General features: G+C 28.9%; 2 protein-coding genes across 7 annotated transcripts in view; both read right to left on the minus strand.

Moving 5' to 3' along the window:
• Positions 1-448: 448 nt before the first annotated feature.
• Positions 449-10,513, minus strand: LOC117182704 (transient receptor potential cation channel subfamily V member 5). Its single transcript, XM_033375809.1, has 14 exons — positions 10,444-10,513; positions 10,090-10,266; positions 9,721-9,910; positions 7,921-8,074; positions 7,511-7,765; positions 6,876-6,958; positions 6,561-6,784; positions 6,272-6,428; positions 4,197-4,362; positions 3,707-3,968; positions 3,080-3,261; positions 1,254-1,370; positions 900-1,025; positions 449-634 (listed from the first exon to the last, which is right to left on the minus strand). Exons 1-14 carry the CDS (start codon positions 10,511-10,513, stop codon positions 482-484), a joined length of 2,316 nt encoding a protein of 771 aa, XP_033231700.1. The 3' UTR covers positions 449-481.
• Positions 10,154-25,981, minus strand: part of LOC117167211 (ras-specific guanine nucleotide-releasing factor RalGPS1) — a 25,759-nt gene continuing 9,931 nt past the window's right edge. For 5 of the 6 annotated variants that reach the window (XM_033351969.1, XM_033351963.1, XM_033351964.1 and 2 more), the window contains 5 exons: positions 22,811-22,996; positions 22,452-22,573; positions 18,165-18,288; positions 10,444-10,531; positions 10,154-10,266 (listed from right to left, as the gene is read on the minus strand). In XM_033351969.1, the coding sequence (XP_033207860.1) occupies positions 10,519-10,531; positions 18,165-18,288; positions 22,452-22,573; positions 22,811-22,996 (445 nt within the window). In that variant the 3' untranslated portion in view covers positions 10,154-10,266; positions 10,444-10,518. Of the gene's footprint in view, positions 10,267-10,443; positions 10,532-15,211; positions 18,289-22,451; positions 22,574-22,810; positions 22,997-25,981 lie in introns of those variants that run through there. The other variant, XM_033351968.1, reaches the window with a different exon arrangement.

The raw sequence follows: 25,981 nt of genomic DNA on the forward strand, positions 1-25,981 counted from the left end.
TTATATTGATCATAAAATATTAAATAGAAATAAAAATTGAAACTCTCGTGTAAAATTTTCAAATTAGTTATCTGCAAATCGACAAGAAAGTACAGGACAATAATGAACCATTGCTAAGTTTGCCAATTATAATTAAACTCGCCAGCCTTAATCTCTTTCATACTTTTCTGAATATTTAGGACTATTAAATTAACCCCTTCCTTCCTTGTATCATTATTTCGAATTTTTTTCAGTGAAAGCGTAGCTCGGTTTGCGTGTTTCTAATTATATGCTATTAGGCTATTACAAAAGAGTCGGGAAAGTTAATGAAGCCTGCAAAGTATCGACACTGAGTACATGCTCTCTGCAATTGAATCGTTGGTTGAAAATAATGAAAGGGCTGAAATAGACTTCCCCTGTCCATATTTAAATGCATTTTTATTTAAGTCCGACAATTTGTAGAGGCAGCATAATTTAAAATTTTCCATATAACCACCAGTTCTTACTCCTTGTTCATCATCATGATTGTGTCCGCCTTTGCTTTTTCGGCCCTTTCTTTTTTCAACATTTGAAGCTTATCTTTCTTCCTTTTCACTAACTTGTCATGAGTTCTTTTCATTTCAAGAATTTCTTTCATTTCCTCCTTATCTTCTTCCTAAAATAAAATACATCATTATATCTATGACAATATTAGGATTTAATAATTTTTAAGTGAATGAGAGAATGATAAATACTCTGAATGAAAATATACACAATATTGTACGACAAAGGAAATGGAGGATATAATTTTTCTAATGGTATATTAAATAATATTTTTGAAAAAAAGATAAATCTGTCATGACAATGTCTGAGTCGTAACCGTTATATTTAAATCCTTTTTTTAAATTAAAAATTCAGTTTGTTACATTGAAAATACTCACCGACTGATTTAGCCTTAACACTAAAGCTCTTCGTCCGTCGGACATTGGTTGTGAATAATCCATTAATTTTTTTAATCTCTCTGCGGGACTGACTCCTCTCTCGACTACCAACACGATTCTGGCCCACTACAATGTAGAAGGAAAATTTCAGTTTCAAAAACTTTACTACTTTTGGATGTAACCGTTTTTAAAAATCTATCTTTAGTTTAATCAGTAATACAAAAGATTCCAATAAGATTAATATTTCGTTTTAGAATATTAAAACTTTGTTTAGAAAAAACCGCTTTTTATGGATTTATAATAATTTCAATGGTTTATTTGATAAACTTCTAGTATATGGATTTTTAATATTACCTGTCTTTGCCATTCATTTCTTGTTTCTGCAATTTTTTGATAAGTATTTCCCATCATGGCAATCAGCATGTTGACTAATAGGATTGCAACAATTGCCATATACAAAACGAAAAGCATCTGCAATGAAGTAATTTAGAATTTGAAATTTGATTGAAGAGGATATCAAATTAAGACGGGGCACGAAACTTTAATGCGAATTCGGATAGGATTTTTTGCGAGAAAAACGAATCTTTAAATCCGTATCTCAAATATTATTTGATATTTTAATTTTTTATGTTGCAATCACGTGAGGTGAGGTCCAACCACATGGGGAGAGGTAAAATTAGAATGTGAGAGGCGGCGTGACAAAATTATCATTAATGACTGATTGGTGTAATTTATAATTCTGGGGGGGGGGGTAAATTATTACCAAACTTTCGTGATATTGATTTTTGAAATTTTCAAATTCGTTTTCCCCAAACAAATTCTGTCGGAAGCCATATGAAAAATTTTTCGCCTTGGATATTGTAATCTATCTCATATTTTAGATTGAAAAGTAAAAAGTTTTTAAGTTTCAATAATTTAAATTGGAAAGTTTTAAATTTTAAGAAGTCCTGATTTTAAAGCTTCAAATTCAAATAAATAATTAAATAATGCAAATAAATGTTTAAAAAGAGGAACCTATACCCTTAGAATTTTTTCAGATTTATACTCCTCACAGTAATGGGTAATTATCAAACTTGTAATATGCTAAAGTAACAAGATGCTCGTATCTACGGAACGCGATGCGAGAGTCTTTCAACTCTCGGTTAGATCAGGCGGTAGCGGACCGTGTTTGTGACCGAAAAGTCCGGGCTCGATTCCTTCTGCCGGCCTTTTTTGTCAATTTTTTTTGCAATTCAATATTAAATTTATTTCAATCAAACAAAAATTTGTATTTCTTTTCATTCATTTTCATTCATTAACTTTATTTGTTTCTTTTAACTTTTACCACTTTAACTCCTGAAAAGGTTTTTAAATTGAAATTCTCATTTTCCTTCATTCAGTTAAAAACTTATATTGTTGTTATTATTGTTTGCACACAAGATAACAATGAGATATATAAGAAATATTATAATAAAAATGAGATAAATATTCAAATAGAAATAAATATTTAATAAAAGTGATACAACAATAAAATACAGATAAGAGACATTTTCAATTATTATAATAATATTTGTATTTTTAAATTAGAGTAATGAGTGATTTAAAAAAAAATTGCATTAGGAATTAGAATTTTTCAAGGATGTTTCGGCACTGACTATCCTTCAAATATTAACTTTGGAAGCGATAAAATTTTAAGAAAAAATACAATAACAAAATTTGAGTGAAAATCAAAATGCTTAGAAAATTGAGGCAGCAGGAATTGAGCCCGGAATTTTCCGTTACAAACTCGGACTGCCCATGCTTGATTTAGCCAGGAGTTGAAAGACTCTTGCATCGCGGTCCATATATAACGTGCATAGATTTTTTCAAACCCGTTTTTTTTTAGAATTATCGAAAAGCGCGTCTTATCACTTTAGAATATTACAAGGTTGGCAATGACTTATTACAGGGAGGAGTATCAATCACCTTATAAGAATCGAAATTTATTAAAAAATTGTAGATTTCAAAATTAAAAAAGTCTGATGTAAAAAACTTTACAATTAATCGCTATGTTTTGTTTTTTATTTTTCAAAATTTGTAAAGAGTTTAAATTTGTGTGTACTATTATTCAAATTTAATTAAATGAGTCTGTGTATGATGATGCATAATTTAATATTAAACAATTGTTGAAAAGAAAATTTCTGAATTGCACAAAATATTACCTTAGCCTCCATTTCATGCTCTGTTCTTTCATAAGCCACATAATAATCACCAAAATTCGTCATGCTCATTAAAAACATTGCCATTATGCTTTCCATTGGCGATGGCATTGGGTTTGTAACCGAATCATCTACACCTTCCGGTGTATTTGGATTGTCAAAGGATAAAAATATTATATAATAAGCTGTAAAGAAAATTCTTTATATTTATCAACGTCTTTCGTATAATAGAACTGAATTTATAATGAGGATTCAAAATACTAATATCGAGAACTGCAATGCAGACAAATTTAAAGTTTCACTTTTATTTTTGAATAATAAACTCAACTCCTGATATAAGAACCCTGAGTTTACGAAATTCGTAGAATTAAAGTCTTTAGCATTTTTGTAATGCGGGGACCATGCTACCGAAAAAGAGGTGGTTCTCAGGCAAGCGTGACAAACACCATGAGGGCAGTTAGTTGCATCGCGTTAGTTCCATCAGATTGCACCATGCATCCAAATAAAAAAAAATGTTTCACAAGGCTCTGCCTGTTTATATTTAGATTCTCCGGATTTAGGATCAATGCCACTGCAAGCCATGCCTGAAACCGTTCTTATATCAGGAGTTGGGTGTATATTATAAATTACCTTGCGAAAAGCCCATAACGAAGACAAGATATATTGAGACAAATCTCAGTAAATCTCCCATAATCATTCTATAAATCATCACCACGAAAGGACCTACAGTTTTGAATCCTCTGCAGAAAAATAGAAAATATGGGGCTGTTGTCAGCATGACAACGACAGCAAGCATGTCCTCAACTTCGTCCTCACAAGCAATCCTCAAAAATGGAAATGAGAGTAAAATACAGCAAGAGAAAAGAAACATCACTCGAGAGGGAGCCGTCATCTAAAAATTCAAAAAAAAATTCATCTTTTCCGTTATTTTTCACCCAGAAATGTTCATTCAAAGTCTGAAGATTTTCAGAAGAATCGAATTAACACGTCTGCAAATTGAAAGATATTCAATTTTTAGCCAAGGTAATCTCTGCTTAGCAAAGTTGCTAGGCAATAGTAATCAGTTAAAAATTTATGGTTTTTTTTTAATTTCAAATAAAGGTTTGAAAATTTATCTTACAAGATTTTCGATGAACATATTGAGACCGAGAAATCTAGCTTCTCTAAGAGCAGCAGCTATGTAGAGGATTGCTCCTATTTCCATACAAATTTCGGCTGTCAAACGAATTTTTGCCGTTGAACTCGTAATCTGCATAAGTCGACATTCCTCTGCAAGATCTTCCCACCTAGAAATACTTGTATTATTATTTCTATTATTTATTTCAGAAATTATTATCGGTTCTTGATGCTTGAATTTGAAAACATGAACTGTCGCCATCTAGAGGAAAACACTAGAAATTCAAGAACAGTAGGTATTGAAGGGAAATCAATTTAAAAAATGAGTTGAATCTTAAATTTTAGAAGGCAATAAAATGTAAAATAAAGTAATAAGTTATTGTAAATTTACAATTGATAAGATTTGATACCCTATTTAATAATTTATAGAAGAAATTATTCTATTTAATATTGTGTTTCCAAAGTCTCTTTCGAAGAATAATTTTATTATAGCACTCTTTTGAATCTTTCCAAATTTGGCTTCAAAATTTCATACTTACAATCTCTGCAAATTAAAAAAATTCGAAATTAAGATAGTTACTTTAGATTCTTATGCTTAAAATTTGAATTCTCGTCAATTCAAAGATTCGAATTTTCAAAGTGTATGACAATTTATGAACTCCTATTTTATATTATCAACTTCATTTCGAAAATAGTTTTAAACTTTCAGATTTAAAATTTTTAATATGCCAAACTTTATATCTTCTGAAATGGCTGTTAGTGGATTTAATTTTTAAATTAAAATTTTCTACAAAATAGTTTAATTTTCAACCCGAAAATATGATTTTTCAAACTAAAATTATGAATCTTGGATTCCATTCTTCGGCTCCTACTTTGAGCGCGCCTAGGGCGCGCGACTGTTTGTTCTCGCGCTTCGCGCTCAATAATATATTTATCTCGCGCTCCGCGCTCGGTCTTTGCATTACCCTCCACATTTGTGCACAGACCATAATGCGAAATTTTCTACATTCTATGTTAAAAACTATTATATCAAATGCCTATTACAATTTTTCTTGTGTGTACCTTGGGCTGGTACTGCTCATTTTACAATTTGTTATTAAAGAAGGTTCTCAAAGTACCTACGACCTTGACGATTACATTCTCATTGCGATAATCGCGCTTCGCGCTCAACAATTAGGTTATACAGGCTCTAATTTTTTTAATTTTGGGCTAATCACAAAATTCAGCTCGAATAGTTTTGAAATATATTTGGTATCTAGTGAAAATTTTGAATGAGATTTTTGGATCTATGGAAAAAATAATTTTTTATATTTTTTGAAAATTTTCAAATTTTTGAAAAGTATATAACTTTTCCAATTTTCATAAAAATAAAAAATTTTATTTAGGTAATTTGCACGTCTTTCACCCATCTATAAGAAACTTCGACAAAAATGTTTAAAATTCTAAAAAAAAAATTTCAAAATTTTGAAATTGCTCCCAATTTTTTAATTTTGGTTCGAAATATCTGATTAACGAACTTAGCCTTCATTTTGGGTACCTTCAGAAGTGTATCAAATGCGGACTAGATTGGAAAAATCCTTCAAAAGTTAGCGTGGCTACAACATTCAGGTAACCATACATACAGACATACAGCAGACACCGGTGAAATTTTATGATTTTCGGATTCTGTGAGTGCCGAAACGTAAAGATTCGTTAAAAACCAGAGATCGAAAATTTGGACGATTAAATTACATTCTCAGGAATGAGAATGTAAAAAGTTTAATCTTATACAAGTAATTCATGAATCAACCAAAGAAGACGAATTTTACTTTAAAAATATGGTTGTATTATCAACCTAAGAGATGAGTTTTTAACTACAATTTTGAATTTTGAAGATTAATTTTCTATAACCTAGACTTTTTTTAATACTTGCAAATTAAAAACTTTCAAATAAGAAATAAATTTATTTTTTCATCTTTTAATTATCTTTTACACCACTTTTTCTAAATATTTCGGCCTTGGAGTAAAAGGAGAAAATACAATTCCTTCCGTCATTTTGAAACCATTTGAAACCCCTTTTTTTAGATAAGAATTAGTTACCAGTCATCATCATCTCCGTCACAACCATCACCAGTGCACAATTTCGTCACATTTAATTCCTCTTTACTAGAGGTGGTATCAGAAAAATAATTAGGTGTCGTGAAATTCTGATTGCTAATAAATCCAGAATTTTTGCCACTGCCCAGTATTGCGGATTCTATTGCCCCAAAAGATGGATCATAACGTCAACTTCTCAAAATGTCTTTAAGAATAGCCGTAATCTCAGAATTAATTTTAAGTGTGACTCTCTCAGCTGAAGAAGGAGTAGCATTAAGCGAAGAATTCATACTAAATAGTAAATGCTCTGCTAAATTCTTTGTAATTATCGAAGAAAGTTGTGAAGCTCCCCAGGAATCAATTAAAGCAGTTGTAGAGCGATCAGTTGCATTCAAACTTGGGCTAATTGTTGTTTCTGATCCCTGATTATCCTTTAAAAATGGTCCAGGTCGGAGAGTGAAGCTAATGAGAGATAAAATAAAGTAGAAACAGAAGAGGAAGAACTGTCGATAGAATCTGAAAATTTGCGATAAAATACTGTTAAATAGACAATATTTTCAGCACATTAGAAAAGTAGAATACTTTATTTTGAAATTGAAATCAATACCTAGATTTTACAAAAGTGTTCCATTTTGCATTTAGAAGATCAACTAGAACTCCATCCATCAGTTCCAGATGTTCGTCTTTATCCTGAAAAATGTGTGTCCCTCGTAAATAAATTTTTAATTCTTAAAGAATGTAAAAATAATAATATATAAAATAAACATAATATCTAACTAAATTTCTTTTTTTAATCTCCGGAGATAGTGAATCCATGAAGAATTCAACCAACACTTTCAAAGACAGTTTCTTTTAGAAATTTAAAATTTATTAAAATTGTAAATATTAATCAGTGAAGCAATTATCTAAATAATAGTGTTACGAATCTGTGAAAAAAATTACGCCGCGAATGTACTGGGACTCGAACCCAGGTTTCTCAATTGCCGATCACGTGTACTAGCACTAAAGTGGCTAAAGGCATTGAGAAGCTTCGGTTTGAATCCCAGTGAAGTCGCGGAGTGAATTTTTTTGATGCGCTTGTAACAATATTATTTATTACATATATGGCTTACGGATTAATTATACAACTTTAATTAACTTTAAAATTATTTTTTTGAAACTTGTCTGGAAGTGTCGATTTAATTGCTAATGAATTCGAACCCGAAATAATTAGATATGCAATTTGTGATATTGAAAGCTTACACCAAAGACGACCAGATTTAAGGCAGAATTGTTGCTAATTTTCCCAGTGTTAACGTCAATTGTATCGACTTGGGAAAGAGGATAAGCAGCACAGGTAATGCTGCCAATTTGCCAATAAATTTCTCTCTCGATATTGAGAATATGGAAGAACATCTCGATCCTTGCCAATTTGGCTGATAATGTCAAAGGCGTTAAATGCTGATTATTCCTTACAGAAAGTGAAGCACCTACTTCATAAGCCATATCGAAAGTTGCCTGGAAATAGAATGTTTTTTTCTATCATCATTTCTTATATTTTTGTAATACTTGAATCTTTTAAATATTTGAGTGACTTAAGAAAATAGATAAAATTCTGTAAATCGATATTTTATTTTACTTTTTGATAATAAATTTTCTTTCCTACAAGTTACCTGCTTTTGGTAAATTACAAGCATATGAAGCACTGTATTTCCATTTGTGTCTTGTTTGTCAGGATCTGCGCCTCTGGCTAACATCAATCGATAACATTCTTCTTGGCCCAAACAGGCAGCAAAACTCAGTGGGTATTCACCCCAATAAACGTATCTGAAAATGTGAAAAAAATTTAAAAATATTATTCATGACCACATTCCTAAATATTACTAATTTTTTTTAAGTTTAAAAACAAAAATTTCTATTCTCGGAATCCATTTGGTCAAATTGATTTGTAGAAATTTCCTTAATTCATTAAGTCTTCAGAAACTTCATAAAAACTATAAAAATTCAACATAGGAAAATTATTAAGGGGTCGTGAAAAGACTACGTCACCCTATTTTGAACACTTTTTTTACACCTCTCCCCTTCTTTGTCACAGATTATCACACAATGCTTGACCCCCTCAGAAAAATAAAACCCAATAACATAGTTGAATTTGCAACCAAAAAAGATTATTTTTAACCAAATAATTGAATTTTTAAGCCAAAAGGACGCATTTTTTAGTAGGGAGTTAAATTTCAAGCCAAGGAAGATGAATTATCAGCCAGGGGCCATTCATAAAATACGTGATACGTTTTAATATAATATATGATACAGTTAAATTTAAACACCCGTGAACGTATCAAGTATTTTGTGAATAAACCCTCAAGAACTTTTCAATCTAAACAATATGAATTTTAAATCTAAAAAAAATTCAACAACTCAAACAAGAAGACTTCTTAACAAAATAGTTGAATTTTGGACTATATAATTAAATTTTTAACAAAAAAGTTGAATTTCTAACCTCATAGTTGAGTTTTCAACCCAGAAATTGGATGATTTTACAAAAAAAAATAGTTTAACCAAATAGTGTAATTTTGAACCTACAAAGATGAATTTTCAAGTATATTTTCGAACTTCCAAAAAAGAAAGATTAAACTTCAACCAAAAAAACACTTGTATTTTCCACCGAAAACTTGGATTTTCAATTAAAAAGATGAATTTTCAATCCAAAAAAATTAATTTTCATCGATGAATTTAATAGCCGACATTTCGACTAAAAAAGAGATTTCAAATTTGAATAAAAAATAGTCTTATTGAACCAAAAAGATCAATTCTAAAAAAAAATGTACTAGTCAATATTGCAACCTAAAGGAATAATTTTTAACCCAGCAGCTGTATTCTGAACCAAAGATATTAAAGAAGACTTTCCAATTAAAATTAATGATCATTCAACGAAAAAACAGGTATTCCTAAAAAATATTCTTAAGATGTGAATTATACATTTCGGCGCCTTACTTGTAAAATAAAATCACCACTTAAAATATTGTCAAGCATTTCAGAAAACTGTTATTCACAGTTATATTTTTCATTTGTGATGTGACAGTCTGCGTTAACTCCCCCTCTTGCTCATACTTCACAAATAGTCACGACCCCCCCCCCCCCCCCCCCCCCCCCCTAAAAGTGTAAAGAACTTTTGGAACGTCCCTTAAGTCAATTCTTAAAGTAGGAGAGACCTTCCTACATTGGATAATGCAACGTACAGTTGATAATCATTAAAAGCACAAATATAATAAAAATAATTAATTTTAATTGTAATTTATGAACACGATTAGTGTCTTAACTACTAATTAAACTAAATTATTAATTTACATATATTAATATTTTTAATCAATTATTAGCCACTGTAGGTTACATTAATGGCTGTAGAGAACGTATTCTGCTATGCTAAAATTGTAAAATTATTCCTAAATTACATTAAATAAAAATTGAATTACCCATCGTAATTAGTTTCTGGTGCAACGCTAACCCACTCGTGTTCCACACTATCGTATCGGGAAGCTTTTTGATCTTCAGGACACATAAAATTTCCAAAACATCGTTCGTGAACATCAGCCCCACTATCAAGAAGAAATTTCACCATTGCTGGATCCTCATTCACTATAGCAATATGCAATACATTTTCTCCTATGATAGAAAAAATTCGAAAAGAAAAGTAGTCAAAAAGAGAATAAATATTCCATTTTCACATTTAATTTGAACAGGTGATTTTAATATTAAATCATTCTTTTTTAATTCTGAGCAAGTTTGTTTTCTGAATATTTTTTTTTAAATAGAATTTTATAAAATATCAGACAGTTTTTTACCGTAATATTCGTCACTAATATAAATATCGTTTATAAGATTCGGGTAGAAGCGTAAAAGACGTTTTGCCAAATCGGCATGAATGGCAGTTGCATTCAGCATACATAAATGTAAAATAGTTTCACCCACTGCTCCTCTCTCACTTAAACACCAACAAACCAATCTATATTTGCTTTTATCTATAATTAAATAGAAAATTACTTTTATACAATTTTATAAAATTAGAATTCGTGAAGGTAATTTTTTCAATGCTGAATTAAAATGATAATTGCAAGAGAAGCATTGATAATAATAAATAAATAATTTTAGCTGTAAGAAATTAATTAATGGATGGAATTAATATGAATTATACTCGCCAATGTTATTTTCATCAGGATCCTCATCTCCCATATCTTTGTCTACATCATAATCAGCAGCATTTTCCATGGCCTTTAAAACCGGAAGCTGCGATTAAAGTAAAATATTAAAATTTGTAAAAAGAAATAACAAGAGTTAACTTTATTTTGGAGAAATATATTTAGAAATGAAATCGTAATAAATTTAACATCCATGCCATTTTATGTTTGGGCCGATCCTTGTTTCGAAGCAAAACTAATTTATCGATAGGAATCCACTTTCCCTTTCCTTTATTATATAAAAAAGGTTCCACTTTTGTTCGCATTGCATGATCCAACTCAGCAAATTGTTTTGTTTGAGTAGCTCTCTTCATCATGTCCACTAACAATCCACCCCCTCAAAAAGAAAACAATGATCTATTTCTAATCTAATTTATCGTTTTTCATCATTTTTATTTCCATGATATGTAATTTACATTGAATATAAACTAAATTCTATAAATTTGTCGAATTAGATATATTTATATTTACAAACAAGTTGAACATAGGTTTGTTTTTGTTGTTTTTATAATTATGAGTTACCTTTTAGATCGACTAATTTATAAAGCAAAATTGAAGAAGTATCTGTTTGTTTTTTGACACCACTAGTAACATTACTCTCAGTATTTCCCATTTTTGAAAAAAATGTACTGTGTTCTTAAAAAAAAGTGAAAGTTCTATGATACTGTTAGTCACGTTACTAGAATACATTACAATAACTATAATAACTGCAACTTTATCGTTACCATGGTTTTGTTTACAGCACCGTGGCTTTCATTCAGTCACCCACGCAATCAGAAAAAATTTGAAATTATTCAGCATTAATACTAACATTTTTGAGTAAATAAATAAATTTCTGCAATTTTTCTAATTTTTTGCAACTTTTTGCAATGTTTATAAACTGTTTTCAATGAAAAAAAATTATCCCTCTATTTTCCAAAATAATTTTTTTTGTCGATTCAGGAATTCAATAGCTAGAAACAAAATTATTTTTTTGTGAAACTGAAATTTTTATTTTTTATCATCGTTCAAACATCCCAGGCTTCAATTAAACACATGCCTTGATTGCATATTTTTATTTAGTTTCTATTACATTAACATTTTGACTTTTGAGGACGTTTTTGTCTCTCCTGAAAATCATCAAAATAGCTTTTATGCTCTGATGCAGGGCTACCCTTAAATTTTATTATCTTTCAGGTTGTCAAAAATATAATATTTATCAACTTTCACTTTAGCATTCGAATTAAGAAACAGATACGGAAATGATGTATAAAAGGCAATTTTTCGTCAAAAACTTATTGTCAGTAGCAAAAGCTAGACCATGGTATACAAATTTTTATTATTATTGGTAGTTTTATGGCCTCATGCAAGGAATATTTCATTAAAGATGCTCAATCAAATCCAATAATCCTGCTACAATTAATCATTTACACGATACTGTCAATGCAGATTAAGATTTCTAGTATTATAAACAAGACTTAATTTGGGTCAAAGCCTGTTTCAATAATCATTGACATTTGATTGTTTTCTAGCACGTTTCAATTCTCTTTTAGATTTCAGAAGAAAGGTAAGTAGCATCAAATTTGATTTCTGAACTAGTTTTTGAGACAATTCAAATTTCACTAAATTTTTCAGAGATTTTCTTTGTTTTAATTTTATGAAATATTAGATCTCTTGTTAGGTAAATTATTTTCTATATATAACAATTTTTTTTCTTGTAGTTATAAAATGGAACTTGAAATAACATTAACAATAATAATGTCCCTTTTAAGTATTATATTTACTTTCGATAATAAATCCGATTCACCAGCAAATGCATTTGTGAATTTATTATCCGAAACTGGTAAGTAAAATTGTTCAATTTCAAGTTCTAAAAGAACATTATTTATGCAGCCTCATTTTATCTTTTAGTTACAAATCTTTAGCAATTTAAGTTTCACTCAATTGTAGAAGAAAATGGATAATTTTCTATAAATCAATATTTGAAGAAGTTATTTTGAAATTCTGTACAAAATTAAATCACAATTTTATTTGCTTTTATTTTATTCACTTATTCGGTATAGAAAAATTTGTTTTCATCGGAGAAAATTTATAAGCATAGATGATATCGGAACCATGTTTTGTCCTTTTTAACTAATAGACCAAATGTAATTAAAATGAGATGAGCTTACAAAACATAAAATATAATACAAATATTAATCGTACTATAACTGGAAAATTCTTGCTCTGTTGTCCCCTGCATTCAGAACTAAATAACGTACAAGCCAATATCTCATTCTTGCAGAATATGTCAAATTATAGGAAACAAGCAATATTATGCACGCGCAATATTATTATGATTTCAACTTTAAATTATACAGATTAATCAATTAAAAAGAAACTGAGTGCCAAAAATTAGAAATGTTCACTTTGGAACATTACTGAAATTAAAATAATTCTATTTTGAATACCGAGTTCTTGCATGGTTTTATATTTACCGAAATTTTTTTCAGATTAATTTAAAAAGAGGCTTAGTAAATTTGAAAGCTAATTTTAAAATATTTCGTTATTCATACTTTTTCAAACAATTTTAATTGTTTTTCCATATTGAATCTTTAAAACTTGAAAGATTTAAGTTTTTAATTTTTAAACTATAAATGTGACATTATACCATTTTTCAACAATTAAAAAAAATTAATTATAAATGTTCTAAATTTGGAAATGGTCGATTTTTAATCTGTACAATTGAATAATTTTAAATTTTAAATTCTTAGTATAGTTAAAAGTTCAACAGTTGAATTTTGTCGAAAATTTATTTTTTAAATATTCCTCTGCTGAGTTTTCAACTGTTGAATATTGTAAAAAATTCGTCTGTTGATAATTCAACTGTTCACTTTTGTGGACAATTCATCTCTGGTTGATTTAACTGCTGAATTTTAAATACTTAAATTTTCAACCAAGTAGATTAATTTTCTATACATAAAAAAAAAGAATTTTCAACGAAATAGATGAATGTTCTACAAAATATTTAAATTATCAACTAAAAAGGGATATATTTTCATTCGAAATTGGAATAGTTAAATTTTTCAGTAAAAGCAATTAATTTTCGACAAAAAGCGGATTTTCAGCATTGATTTTCGTGATTTTTTCAACTACAAAATACAATTATATTCAAACGATACAGTTTTAAAGTATTCAAATACGAAACCAGACCATTTTTCAATGTTTTGATATAAAATTATTCCGCTTTAAATGCTTTCAATTCAAAGTTGTTTAATTTACAGTTTCGAAATATTTAAAATAATTATAATATTTTAAATAATTTTGATTTTTTTATATAATAAACTAGAAAGGTTCAAGATTCCACTCATGCTTAAAATTAAAAAATTGTGATTGTGATATATTTCAGAAATTTAATTATATTTTCTGCTGAAACCACTAAAACTAACATCAGAAGAAGCTTCTTCTTTTCAACAAAATTAGTTTCCAAATATTAATTTTATCTTCTTATAGAATTTCGAAGATTCAAAATTATTCCCAAAGAATTTCATATGCAGGGTGTCACAAAGGATGAACCTGACCTCCTTGGAAAAATATCTTACCTGAGGAAATATTCAGCCATCCCGGGACTTTTGTGACACCCTGTGTATGGAATTCTTCTAGAATAATCTTGAAGTAACTTTTAACGATGAATTCAATGGTGACCTTCATTTAGATCTTGACGATGACCTTCACGATTTTTACAAGGTCAAATTTAACAAATGGAAACCCCCTTTTTTACATTAGCAATCGATAGTTAAAATCACAGTTGCATTGTAAACTTAAAGTTCACTCTAAGGTCATTTAACTTGGACCTACGACCCGAGTACACATTCGAATGTAAAATGTACAACTCTATCTATTGTCGAGGTAAAAAAGGGGTTTTCCATTTTTTAAGTTGACCTTGAAAAAACTTTGAAGTTCACTATAGGTCATTATAACTAAAACAAATTCTGCATACCTCTGGTAATAGAAGATTTTCAAATTTATTTCGTAATCAGTAAAGTTAATAACGTCAACATGGCGCATTCAGCAGAAACCTTAAGCATGACCTTGACGATGACCTTCAAGGTAATTTAAAAGTCAATTTTTTTCATTGGAAACCCTCTTTTTACATTGGCAATCGATAGAGCTGTACATTTTACTTTCGAATATGTACTCAGGTCGTCGGTCCAAGTTGACCTTGACCCAGAGATATACAGACCATGTTTAAGTTTAAATGATCTTAGGGTGACCTTCAAGGTTACAATGTACGTATGACCTGAGCACATATCTAAACGTAAAATTTTCCGCTCTACCTATTGCTGATGTACAAAATGGAGGTTTCAATTATTTTTACTTTGAAAAAACGTTGAAGGTCATCGCCAAGATCGAAATAAAGGTCACCATTGAATTCCTCGTTGAAAGTTACTTCAAAAATGACCTTGACCACCCTGAAAAATATCTTTACGCAATTTCAGTCATCATTTCTTGCTCAAATTTCTCGAAACTGGTTGAGAGCATTTTTAAGGCCAATTTTTTGTTTATTTCGATAAAACATAAAAATATCTTGAAAGTGCTATCATCGTTTTTTTAATCACCCTGCTGAATTTACAACATGTGTAAAATTTGTTATCTTACTTAGTAATAAGTTTATCCTATAAAATTAAAAATTACATTTTATTTAAAATTTACTTTAAAATGCCTACATAATATCATCAAACAGGTATTCAAATTAAAATCCCAATTTTTATCTCACATTTCACTACTCTTTATTATAACAGTATGAAATGTTTTGCTTATACAGAGTATGGCATGAATTATTTCATCTTACAAGAAAAATTATAACGTCACCATACTAAGATATAGCTTATGCACAATCGAAGATTACAACTTTTTAAAACGTTTAAAAGTCTTGTATACCTTCGTAATTATAAATTATTTCCATAAATTTTTTTCTTGCGAGAATTTAAACAGGCTTTTACAATTATACTAAAATCGAAAAATGAACAAATCAATCTCACAGAAAAGACTAGAGAACATCTTTTCTACCTTAATAACTGTATTAATTCTAAATTTTTCCTAAAACGTACCCTAGAAATTTTTTCCTAGACAGTTTTTCCTAAAAATGTAGCGTAAAAATTAAGAGAAAAAAATTTGTTTCACACTTAAAGGTATACAATACTTGAACATTTTACTGCACAACCATTTTGACATACACAACGTATGCGTTACAGTTACACTAATGATTAAAAAGCTGGACGCAACCGTCGGAGTTAGGTATGTATATTTTTGGTATCATTTATGAAAAATCAGTCGCATAAATTAACGCTATTTACATCAGACGAAGCCTAGCAAAGTCCTGCCAACTGCTGTAAGAATTTGCATCTCCAGATAATAAAAAAAAAGAAAAAAATCACTGCTAATCAGTCAGCAGGCTTATTCAGACACACAAAGTATCCCCCGAATTATTTTATGAGACATCTATCATTCTTCTTAATTATCCGATTGGAAAAATGAGTTTAAATTTCAACAACTTTGTGCGTCTGAATGTGCTCAGTCTTTTTTTGGTCATGAAAAACTCGAAGTGTTTTTTTTGTGTAGAACTTGCATAAATAAACATACGTAACGCGATCCTAACATGTGACTTAGGTTGAAGACTTAATAGATATATTAAAATACAAGTAAAAAAATTCGTTTCGCTTCCACCTGATTGAATTCTTAATCCGATTTTTTCACAGATAATTGACACAAATTTTAGCTCAGAATTTTCGTTGATAAAAAAATATAATTAAAATAGAATTTAATTAAAATCGAGGATCGTTTTCAGATAAAAAGCGACGATCGTATTTGAATAAATCTAATTGGGCATTCGAAATGCTAATATTAATTTAGTTATGGTCGCTTAAAAAGTATCGTGCAGTTATCATTAAAATGGTTTAACTACTTGCGAGCATGGTTTAATCTTTGTGAGCGAAGATTTATTTAATTATTTTCGCAGTTTCACCGACTTATTTTAAATGCAAAAGACAAAAGAAGGCGGTAATCTAACAATGAATATTATACAACGTTCACCAAGAGTATAGAAATATATCAGATATCACATTCTGACGAATGCTTAGTCTTATTTGCATGACTCCGATATGAATTTCTTTTCTTCGAGACTTAGTTCATTCTATCAAATTTCTTATCCTTAAAGTAATCTTCTACAAAGATTTAAATCCGAAAAAGAAGTAGATATAATAAATTCATTGACATGAGAATCTTTCCCAAGAATTTCATTTTTTTCTCATAATTTTTCGGTTTTAACTCCTTTCACACTTCAAAACTTAACTGTAATAAAGAATTAAATTTTGCTTAAGTCAATCGATTTTAAATATCAAACTTGAAGATAAAACTCACAACGAACAAGTTTCTCAAATCTTAAAATAAAGTTTTCCAATTCAAGGTAACAACCTTAACATAGCAAATTTAAAACAAGAGACCATCTTTGAGATCATATTCAAATTTAACAATATTCAATAATTCCCAATCAAAAATCGCAGTAATAAAAATTGATCATAAAATCGAGTGTGAGTATTCTCTTTTTCTTTTCATTGTATACAGATTTGCGCGTGTATGGATGCAATCTACGCGTTTATACAAAGTACACCCGTGATTATATAAAAAATTGATAATGAAAAAAATTACTTCAAATAAAAATAAATTATCAGCGTAGAAATATTTCAATATTTCACAAAACACCATGCATTCATTCATCTGTTATCCTAATCTTCTAGATCTTTTTAGGCAAGAGTTTTGTGGCACCATATTAAGAATTATAAACGCCTAAACCAGAAGCTTATCGTGGTACTGAATATTCGATTCCCCAAAAAATTATTCTATATATTTATTAATCAGTGTATTCGGTGCAAGGTTTGAACTCCATTTCGTTATATTTAAATAACAGTTCTGTGTACTGCATTCCGATCACGTATCGCATTTCTTCAACACTCCAAATCAAAAGCAATCAAACCATTTTTAAATACAAAAATCATTTGTACTGAATTTGCATTCCCCACTCATGTTTGTCAACACATTACATAATTTTAAAATTCAAATTACCTGCAAAAGAGCCATAAAATTTAGAAACATGAAATTTGATCAGTATTACAAACTTACAATTTACTAAAATACAAATACTATTTGCTTTTTCATCTAAACATATTGTACAACAAAACACACACACACACACACACACTTATTCCCTAAGGATTAAGAAGTAAGTAAAGAAAATGGAATTTGTAAAAGAAAATAGATCAAATTACGTTATTTAGCTGCGATTTTGCACAATTATTCGAGAAAATAAAACGAAAGTAAGATAAAAAAAATCGTATTCCGTTGTAAAATTTGGTTTCTAGATATAGAAAAGTCCACAAATCTTAAAATTCTATAGAGAGCAGTCTAATACGAGTTCTAAGCGAAGATTATTGCTTTACCATTCGACGGATAAATTACGCAAACATGAAAAAGATGAAGTCATTGCGAATAAATCGATATTATAACTGTTTGATATGCATCATTCTTCGTTTAGGACGCAATTCGGATGCGTCAGGAATTTAGATGAAGTTGATACGTGGAAGACAGAAGTACTGAATGACAGGGATTGTCATTCGTCGGTCCACTTTTTGCGAAATATGAGGAAAATCAAGTTTAGTAAAACTTACTCGAACGACATGAGATTTACAGGAATCGGTTTCTTTTCTGTCGCACCCCGAACAGTCGCACGCAATGCCTTTAGCCATTGATCCGCAAGCTCGCTCGATGAAGTCCTGAATTTGTAAACATTACCTGAAATTCAAAGATTCCAAAATTTTGATTAATAATTGAGAAAAATGTAATGCTTATTTACGGTGGGCGTTGAAATACAAGAGATAATTCACGGTCATTTCCTCCATGATAGACTTAGATTGAGTACAACCAGGGTGGCCACTATTTTTTAAATCTTCGTCTCTCGGCTTTTCCCGGTACTCCAGGTAAATTTAAGTGATTTCCCCAGGTTTATAAAAAAATTAACTCTCTTTGCGAAACCCACAGTTTTTTCACATTTATTATGAATTTAAAAATTAATTATTGAACCAATTTTTGAACATAAGGTTTTTAATATTTTTGAAACAATAATTAAAATTTTTGAAATGCAAGCGCCTGAAAAAATATACATACGAACGATTTTGGACAATTTAATTAGGAAAAGGAATTAAATTGTATAATTTCTAAGTAAAAGAGATAAAATTTAAATAATTTTAATTTGATTTAGAGAATCACGAAATATGAATATTTTAAGATTCAAATTTTGGAAATTGGGTCATTCTGAAATTCTAGAATTTTAAATGGTCATTACATAATAAAATTAAAAGTTAACATGATAACTGATTAGGTAAATTTTTCAAAATGAAAAATGAATTGAATTGCTCTAAAAAAACCTTTCGAAATAAATAGTAATTTTAAATGGGAAACTTTAAGAATGAAAAAAATTCTGCTCCCGAACGCGCACTTCAATTAAAACTAAAAAAAATGTTATTCCCTAAAAATAGTGATATTAAAACTTTTTTATACTCAACCCTTTTCAAATTTCATACATTTGAAGTAAATTTAAATGAATTAAAAATTAATCATTTTTAAATTGCTAATGATAATTTCCAAAATTTAAACAATTCAATTTTAATTCCAAAATTAAAACCTATGAAAGTAAAATACTTGAAATTTAGCGTTTTTCATGAAAATTCAGAACTTTAAATTGTAACCACTTAAACTTACCAAAATTCTCCATTTACTGATGTATCAATTTCAGATAGAAATTGATACTTGAAATTGATATTTGAAATTACTTATTTGTTAAAATCTTCAACTAAAAATCAGACAATTTTAAGATTTTACATTGAAAATGAAGAACTAAAACAAAGAATACAAGATAATATTGCTATGATATGATTTATTTTTTTGAACTTGTGCAATTGTATGCTTGTCAATTGGAAATTGCACATTCAAAATATAGTTGTAAATTAAAATTATAGACATTTTAAAGACGATAAATATATTATTAATAAGTATTATATCATTTAGTATCAAGCGACATTTAAAAGGACTGGATCATTTTTTTTACTAAAAGATGTGATTTTGTCAAATCAAAAGTCACGGTCATTTTCACCATTGCAAATTACGGAATTTAAATATTGCGAGAAATATTGTGAATAATGACAAAATGCGCGAATTATGAAATACACGGAAAAACTCCCGGTGTAATATTTCTCTCTCTCCCTCTCTGCTTTATCCTCTTTATCTCTCGGTTCTCTTGAAGGGGGGGGGGGGCACTCTGTCAACCCAAATTGTGAAATCATTTCAGTGATGCCTTACGAATATTTTGAGACCAAAAAGAAAAAAATCTCTGGAGGGATTAATGAATACACTTCATTTTTCCTTTTCAGGTTATTATGAATATTTTCGTGAAATAACTCGATAGCGATACTCCATTTGCTGTACAAAAAGTATCTAAAGGCTATATATCTTTGGAGATCCAGGATACATTAAAATTTTGGAAAAAGTGTGAAAAATTTCAGTTTTTCTCAGTTTAAAAAATATTCCCTCACTTTAGAGTTTTAATTTGGCCTCAAGATCTCATATAGTTTAGGAGGTAGTCACAATTTTTTGCCATTAAACGTTTCTTATCGTTAGCAGCAAAATTTTTTTAAAAATTACGGATCTGCTTACTCGATTTTTGTATTATTTTGCCACTAGCAGTTTCCCAAAACTTAGCGACAACACGCTATAACTTTGGAAGTATGAGAGAAACAACATTTTATTTTTTTATATTTCCTTCCAATTAAGTGTGTTAAAACTAAAACTAATTTTTTTTAAACAATTTTTCCGAAAAAATATATACTTTAAAGGCTTTATCTTCTAAACTATAGGAGATATGTAAACCTTTATTATTTTTACGGGGAATATGTTGCACTTGAATTTCTGTTGAGAATAATTTAAAATTTCATGGTTTAAAGTGAAGAAATATTTGAAAAACTGATAAAAAATGCATTTATTGACATTTTTCCAAATAACCTGAAAATGAAAAAGCAAAATTAAATTTATTCAACAACCGCTCCAACGACTTTTCTTTTGGGTCTCGAAAAAATTATGAAGCATCACTGAAATAATTTCAAAAGAAAGACAAAAGTACCAATACCTTTTTGGTTGAACTCAATAAAATTACCAAATTTAAACTTTTAAAGCCGAAAGTTTCTCAGCTTGAATTAACTACAACTGAACTGCATACTAAAGCACTCAAAGTTGAATTCTTCTAATTTTGAAACATTTAAATAAAAAATTTAAACATTTAAAATTTAGAAAATTATTATCAGGAATTATCTCAAAATAAAACACTCAACATTATAAAATATAAAACAGAAACCTTAAGATTTCTCAATTTAAAATCGTAAACTTGACAAATTTACGATTTTAAATTAAGAGAATAAAAACTAACATTTTCACATTCCAACTTTAAACACTGAAAAATTTTGCATTTATAGCATTGAACATTTCGAACTCAAAACTTCCAAAACCCGAAAAAAAAATTTGAATCGCAGAAATTTTTAAAATAATACAAATTGTTATTTCATGTTAATATCAAGTGACATTTGAAGTAATTAAATATACTTTATAAAATAAGAACTGTGGTAAGAATTTATAAGAGTTTCGGTCAAAAAATAAATCCACGCTTTCATTTTAACTGATAACATTTGAAGAATTTTACATTGTTAATCTTCAAAATGCAGCTAATTAAAAGAAAAGTTCCAAATTTCATTATTTTAAATTGGGAACATTGAAAATTAAACGGTTCTAAACTTCCATTAAAACTTAACACTCTTTTAAATTTTGAATCATGAATTTAAAACGCGTTTTATACTTGGATCCTTTAGAGATCAAATATTTTAATTAAAATCCTTTAAAATTAATCATTTTTCAAATTGTGATGAATACTTTTCAAAAATCCTAAAATGGAAAATTAAAAATGTACAAACTGAAAGTTTAGCATCCAGAAATTTAAACGATTTACATGTATTAAACAAATCATTTAAAGATTCAAATAGCTGTTCAATTTTAAACAATTTCAAACCATTCAATTTTTAATTATTTCATTTTAAACTCTTGCTTCAAAACTAACCATTCTAAATTAACAGAAAGATTAATTTTTTAAATCTTCAATAAGAAATAGTTTATATTATAACGCTTTTAAATTATCAGAGTCTAATATTCGAAAACATTTGAAAATAGAAAATAATCGATAAAGTTTCAATCTGAAATTTACAATACTGTTTGACTATTAGGGCTTTTGAATTAAAACAGTAGGATTTTTAACGACTATAATATTAAACATTGCCGTTTGAAAATCGTTTCCTGTTGAACAAATTCAAAATCTTTTATTATGAAAGTTTTCCACTGTCATTTATTATCCAATTTTAAACACTATGATTCAGTTTTTCTAATTTTTAATTAATCAATGTTTACAGTTAATCGACGTGAAACGTTTAAATATCAAAATTATTAAATTTCAAATAATTGAATTATTAATTGTTCTAGGCTTTAAAACTGTATTTACAATTTGTTTCATTTTAAAATGAAATATTAGAAATCAGGGTTGAAAAATCAAAAAATTGTAAAGTAAATTGAACTTTTGGAACACAATAGAACTTTTTATATAAAACTCACTAAAAATTGTAGAATTTCATGTGATATCGAACTAGTGACATTTGAAGTTTTTGACTTATTTGTCTAGCAAAATATTTTTTAATTCCTTGTGAAAAGATAACTTCACTGGCAATTTCCCAGGATTTCTCGGCCTTAAAAACTTCCCTTAATTTCCCAGTCTAGCTATTACTCCATTAAAAGGATTCATAAATTAATTTACGTATTTGTGGGTTTGAATTAAATGTGTAGAGTTTTAGAATTAATATTCTTTCTACCTTTCAAAGGATCTGTGAGAAGGAACGTGTCAGGACGAATAGAATTGTTCGTTGGTTCCGCGATCCATCCGAAAATAGATACCATTTTATGAGGCTCTCTCTTAAAATCAGATCTATCGTTCCTGAAAGTAAAGGACAATTTTGTACAATTTTAAAATTGGTTAATATACAGTAAAGAGCAAAAGTATATTTAGCGAGGATTCTAATTTTTTAATAAAACGAAAAAAAATACCAACATTTTATTTCCGTATCAAAAATAAAACAGATAAGTTTTAGTTTCAGAAGCAAACTGAAATTAACTTCAAAGCCTGAAATATGAATTATTAAAATGATTTATTTCCTATCATGATTCCACTTACCCTTTGAAACATTTAGAGGAGAAATAAACGATCGTAGACGCCCACAATTGCACCCAATATCTCTGCCACGTGGAAACTGCTGGCTTGCGACCATCTCTTAAAATAACTTTTCGCCTTAATAAGCCTTGCATAGAACAGCAAGGTTCTGCAGATCCATCGATATCACTCGGTAATACTGTTAACGTTCTAAAACAGAAACACAAAAATCATTTCATCATACGTAATAAATAATTTATAAAAACTAAGTCTGTATTTAGTTTACTTCATTCTAAAATTTATACATTTTTGAATGTACAAATAGTCATTACTTGTAATCCAGGTATCTCGTACCAAAAAAGTTATTTTCACTGTATTAAATAAGTAAAGCCCATTTTTTCTTGCTGAAAATGATTATTAAAGGATCATCATGAAAATTTCAAATTTTCTAGAAATGACTACGGCGCGTCCTAGAAATATTTTTAAGTTCCAAAAATCATGTTTGCGTACTTACCCGCCCATATGCGTTTTAGAGCAAAATTGAACTAGAGAAAAATCTGAGAAAGTTAAAAAAAAAGGCAAAACCTTCAATCATAAATAGGCACCAAGTTATGACTTCAATTAACCGAGATTTTTTTCAAAAAAGAGTCTACAAAATCCAACACGCCTCCTCAGAGTTTGTACCATAATAATTTAATTTTAGCAATTCCTCCTGAGTATTTTATTCAATTATTTAATTTTTTCAGCAATATTGTATAATTGCTTAATAAATTTGTTTACTTATTCTTTTATTATCAACACTTTACAAAAATTGATTTATAATTTTTTCTTTACTTACTTTCGACAACAGATATTCTGGAAGTAATTTTCACAAAGAAAATACAAATAAGGTAGCAGTACATTTCCAGTATATGAAGAACCTTCTGAATGGAAAGGGTCAAAGTTTCATGGTCATAACATGTGTCCTACAAGAGCTAAAATATTTTAATTTTGTTTTACGCAAAATTTGGTCCACTACAATTTATAAAGAGATACTTAAAAAAAAATTTTTTTTTGGGTTGAAAATTTTGCTTTAAAATTCAATGGGGATTATTGGAACTTTTTTCAATAATATTTTCGGGACGCATCGTAGTAATTTATAGAAAATTTAGTATTTTTATTGAGACCACTCAACAAACCGTAGTAGCAAAAAACACGCTTTACCTACTTAGTACGGGGAAAAAGTACTAATATCGCCGCAAAAAATCAATACCCCCCACTTTAGAAGGCAATAACTCCGCAGAAAAAAATTTGAGGAGGTTCGTATAAGAACCACACGAATCCGCTAAGTTTTCTGAACAAAATGGTGTTTCTGTAATTTGCGTAAAAAATGTCGTTCCGAGCTAATTAGCAAAATACAAGTAAAAATGCTGTCGCGAGGCCCATTGTTGAGACACGTTAACTTTCACATGACCCCAGAACTGAGAATATGTTGGAAAAAATTTTTAAAAATTCTGAAGTGTGCTACAACATGTTTCGAATCCAGCAGAGACATTCAAATTTAACAATATTTAAAAATGTCAGTTTTGCAAGGATTTTGGTTGAAGGTTTTTATTTAGGGATTGAATGGAACTATCGCGCTGTTGAATGGCTTAAAATGTGTAGTAAATGTACCCTGATTCCTATTTCGACCACAAAACTGAATACAAATTATAATTTCGCGATTAAAGTCACTCAGAATAAATCGAAGTTTAATGAGGTGAAGCGCGTGGCACAGTAGTAGAAAAAAAAGTAGGAAAAAAAGTTCCGTCGTATTTCCCAGCGGCAGGCAGCCGTTTTCCCCAGATTTTCCCTCGAAGCTTTCTCGCTTGATATAAAATTTTGATATTATAATACAGTATCAAGCTTGCACACGAATTATCTTGTATTTTGTTTATTTAATATAGTACAGTTATTTCGGTATTATAATATAATTTTGTAATTATTAGGCTGTTAATTCGCTACTGAAATGCGTGAAACATTTGTTTATAGGAGCAATTCCATGTCAAGTCATCTGTAAAATTTAAGCTATTGTTCAAAATTTTAATGAAAATTGCAGTATTTGTTCTCTTAGGTGTTGAAACAAAAACTATAAAACGATTTTGGAAAAGTACCAAAAACTTATAATATATTGAAAATTAAGCTTTTTGCATTTTAATTGAATTATTTAGAGGACAGTGTAAGCTATCTATGCATTTTTTTAATTGGATATTTTTTCAGAAATTAAGTTTAAACATTCGTTTTTGAAAAATTCAAGAAAGTTTTGACATTTTTTGGTTCAAGACATTTTTGCTAAGAACTGCACCATATTACGAATATTAAAAAAAACGCTTTAATAGTATTAAAATCACAAAAGTTATGAGAGTTCAAAGAAAAAAGACCAAATTTTTCAATTTTGTGTATCCTATAATTTCTGGCAATTATTCAAAAATCATGTTAGGGTTTATCTCTCAACACCTACGAGAACAAATACTACAATTTTCATAAAAATTACTAACCATGGCTTAATTTCTTCACCTGATTCCAAAAGGAAAAATTTTCTATCCACAACAGTTCGTTTTCAAAAAAAAGAAATTAACAAAGCAGTTAAGTTTTTAAAAATATTATTAAATTTTTTATTAAATAGTAACATTTTTAATCAAAGGATATAAATGTTAATAAAAAGTATAATAGTAGACTTTTCAAACAAACAAAATAAAAAGAATTCTATTTTCGTACTAGTTTCTATATTAGTTCAATTCGCATTTAGGCGAGACAATAAGGAAAATAGTACAAATTTCTTAAAAATGACGAGACAAAGAGGAAATATTTAAAAAATGGTAAAACAAGGGGGTAGGGTTAAAAGTGTGAAGTACTCTATTTTCAGTTTCCAAAAAAGTCCACACTTTCTTTTCGGCTAAATGGAAAAATATTTGTATTACATTACATACGGTGCAACATTATCTTATTACGAATAATTTCAAAAAAAATACGCACATGGAATTGCTCATACCAGGTGTATACATATGAAACCGGTATTGCCATTTAGCGGCCAGTAGGCACACTTGTAGGCACTGACGGAACTTACCATTTGTACTAATTGACGTATTGTCATCTGTCAACAATATCCAATACCAAACATTTCAAGTTTCATATGACATCGTGATTTTTTTCGCTCTTGAAAATGTCGAAATACGT

The sequence above is a fragment of the Belonocnema kinseyi genome, chromosome 2 (genome assembly GCF_010883055.1).
Source record: "Belonocnema kinseyi isolate 2016_QV_RU_SX_M_011 chromosome 2, B_treatae_v1, whole genome shotgun sequence".
Taxonomy (NCBI): Eukaryota; Metazoa; Arthropoda; class Insecta; order Hymenoptera; family Cynipidae; genus Belonocnema; species Belonocnema kinseyi.

Excerpts from the sequence above, each read along its gene's own strand:
- LOC117182704 (XM_033375809.1), bottom strand. The coding sequence starts at position 10,513 with ATGGAAAATGCTGCTGATTATGATGTAGACAAAGATATGGGAGATGAG. Across the intron at positions 7,766-7,920 it reads TTGTAATTTACCAAAAGCAG|GCAACTTTCGATATGGCTTA; the intron begins GTAACTTGTAGG and ends TTCTATTTCCAG. Across the intron at positions 635-899 it reads TGTTAAGGCTAAATCAGTCG|GAAGAAGATAAGGAGGAAAT; the intron begins GTGAGTATTTTC and ends ATTTTATTTTAG.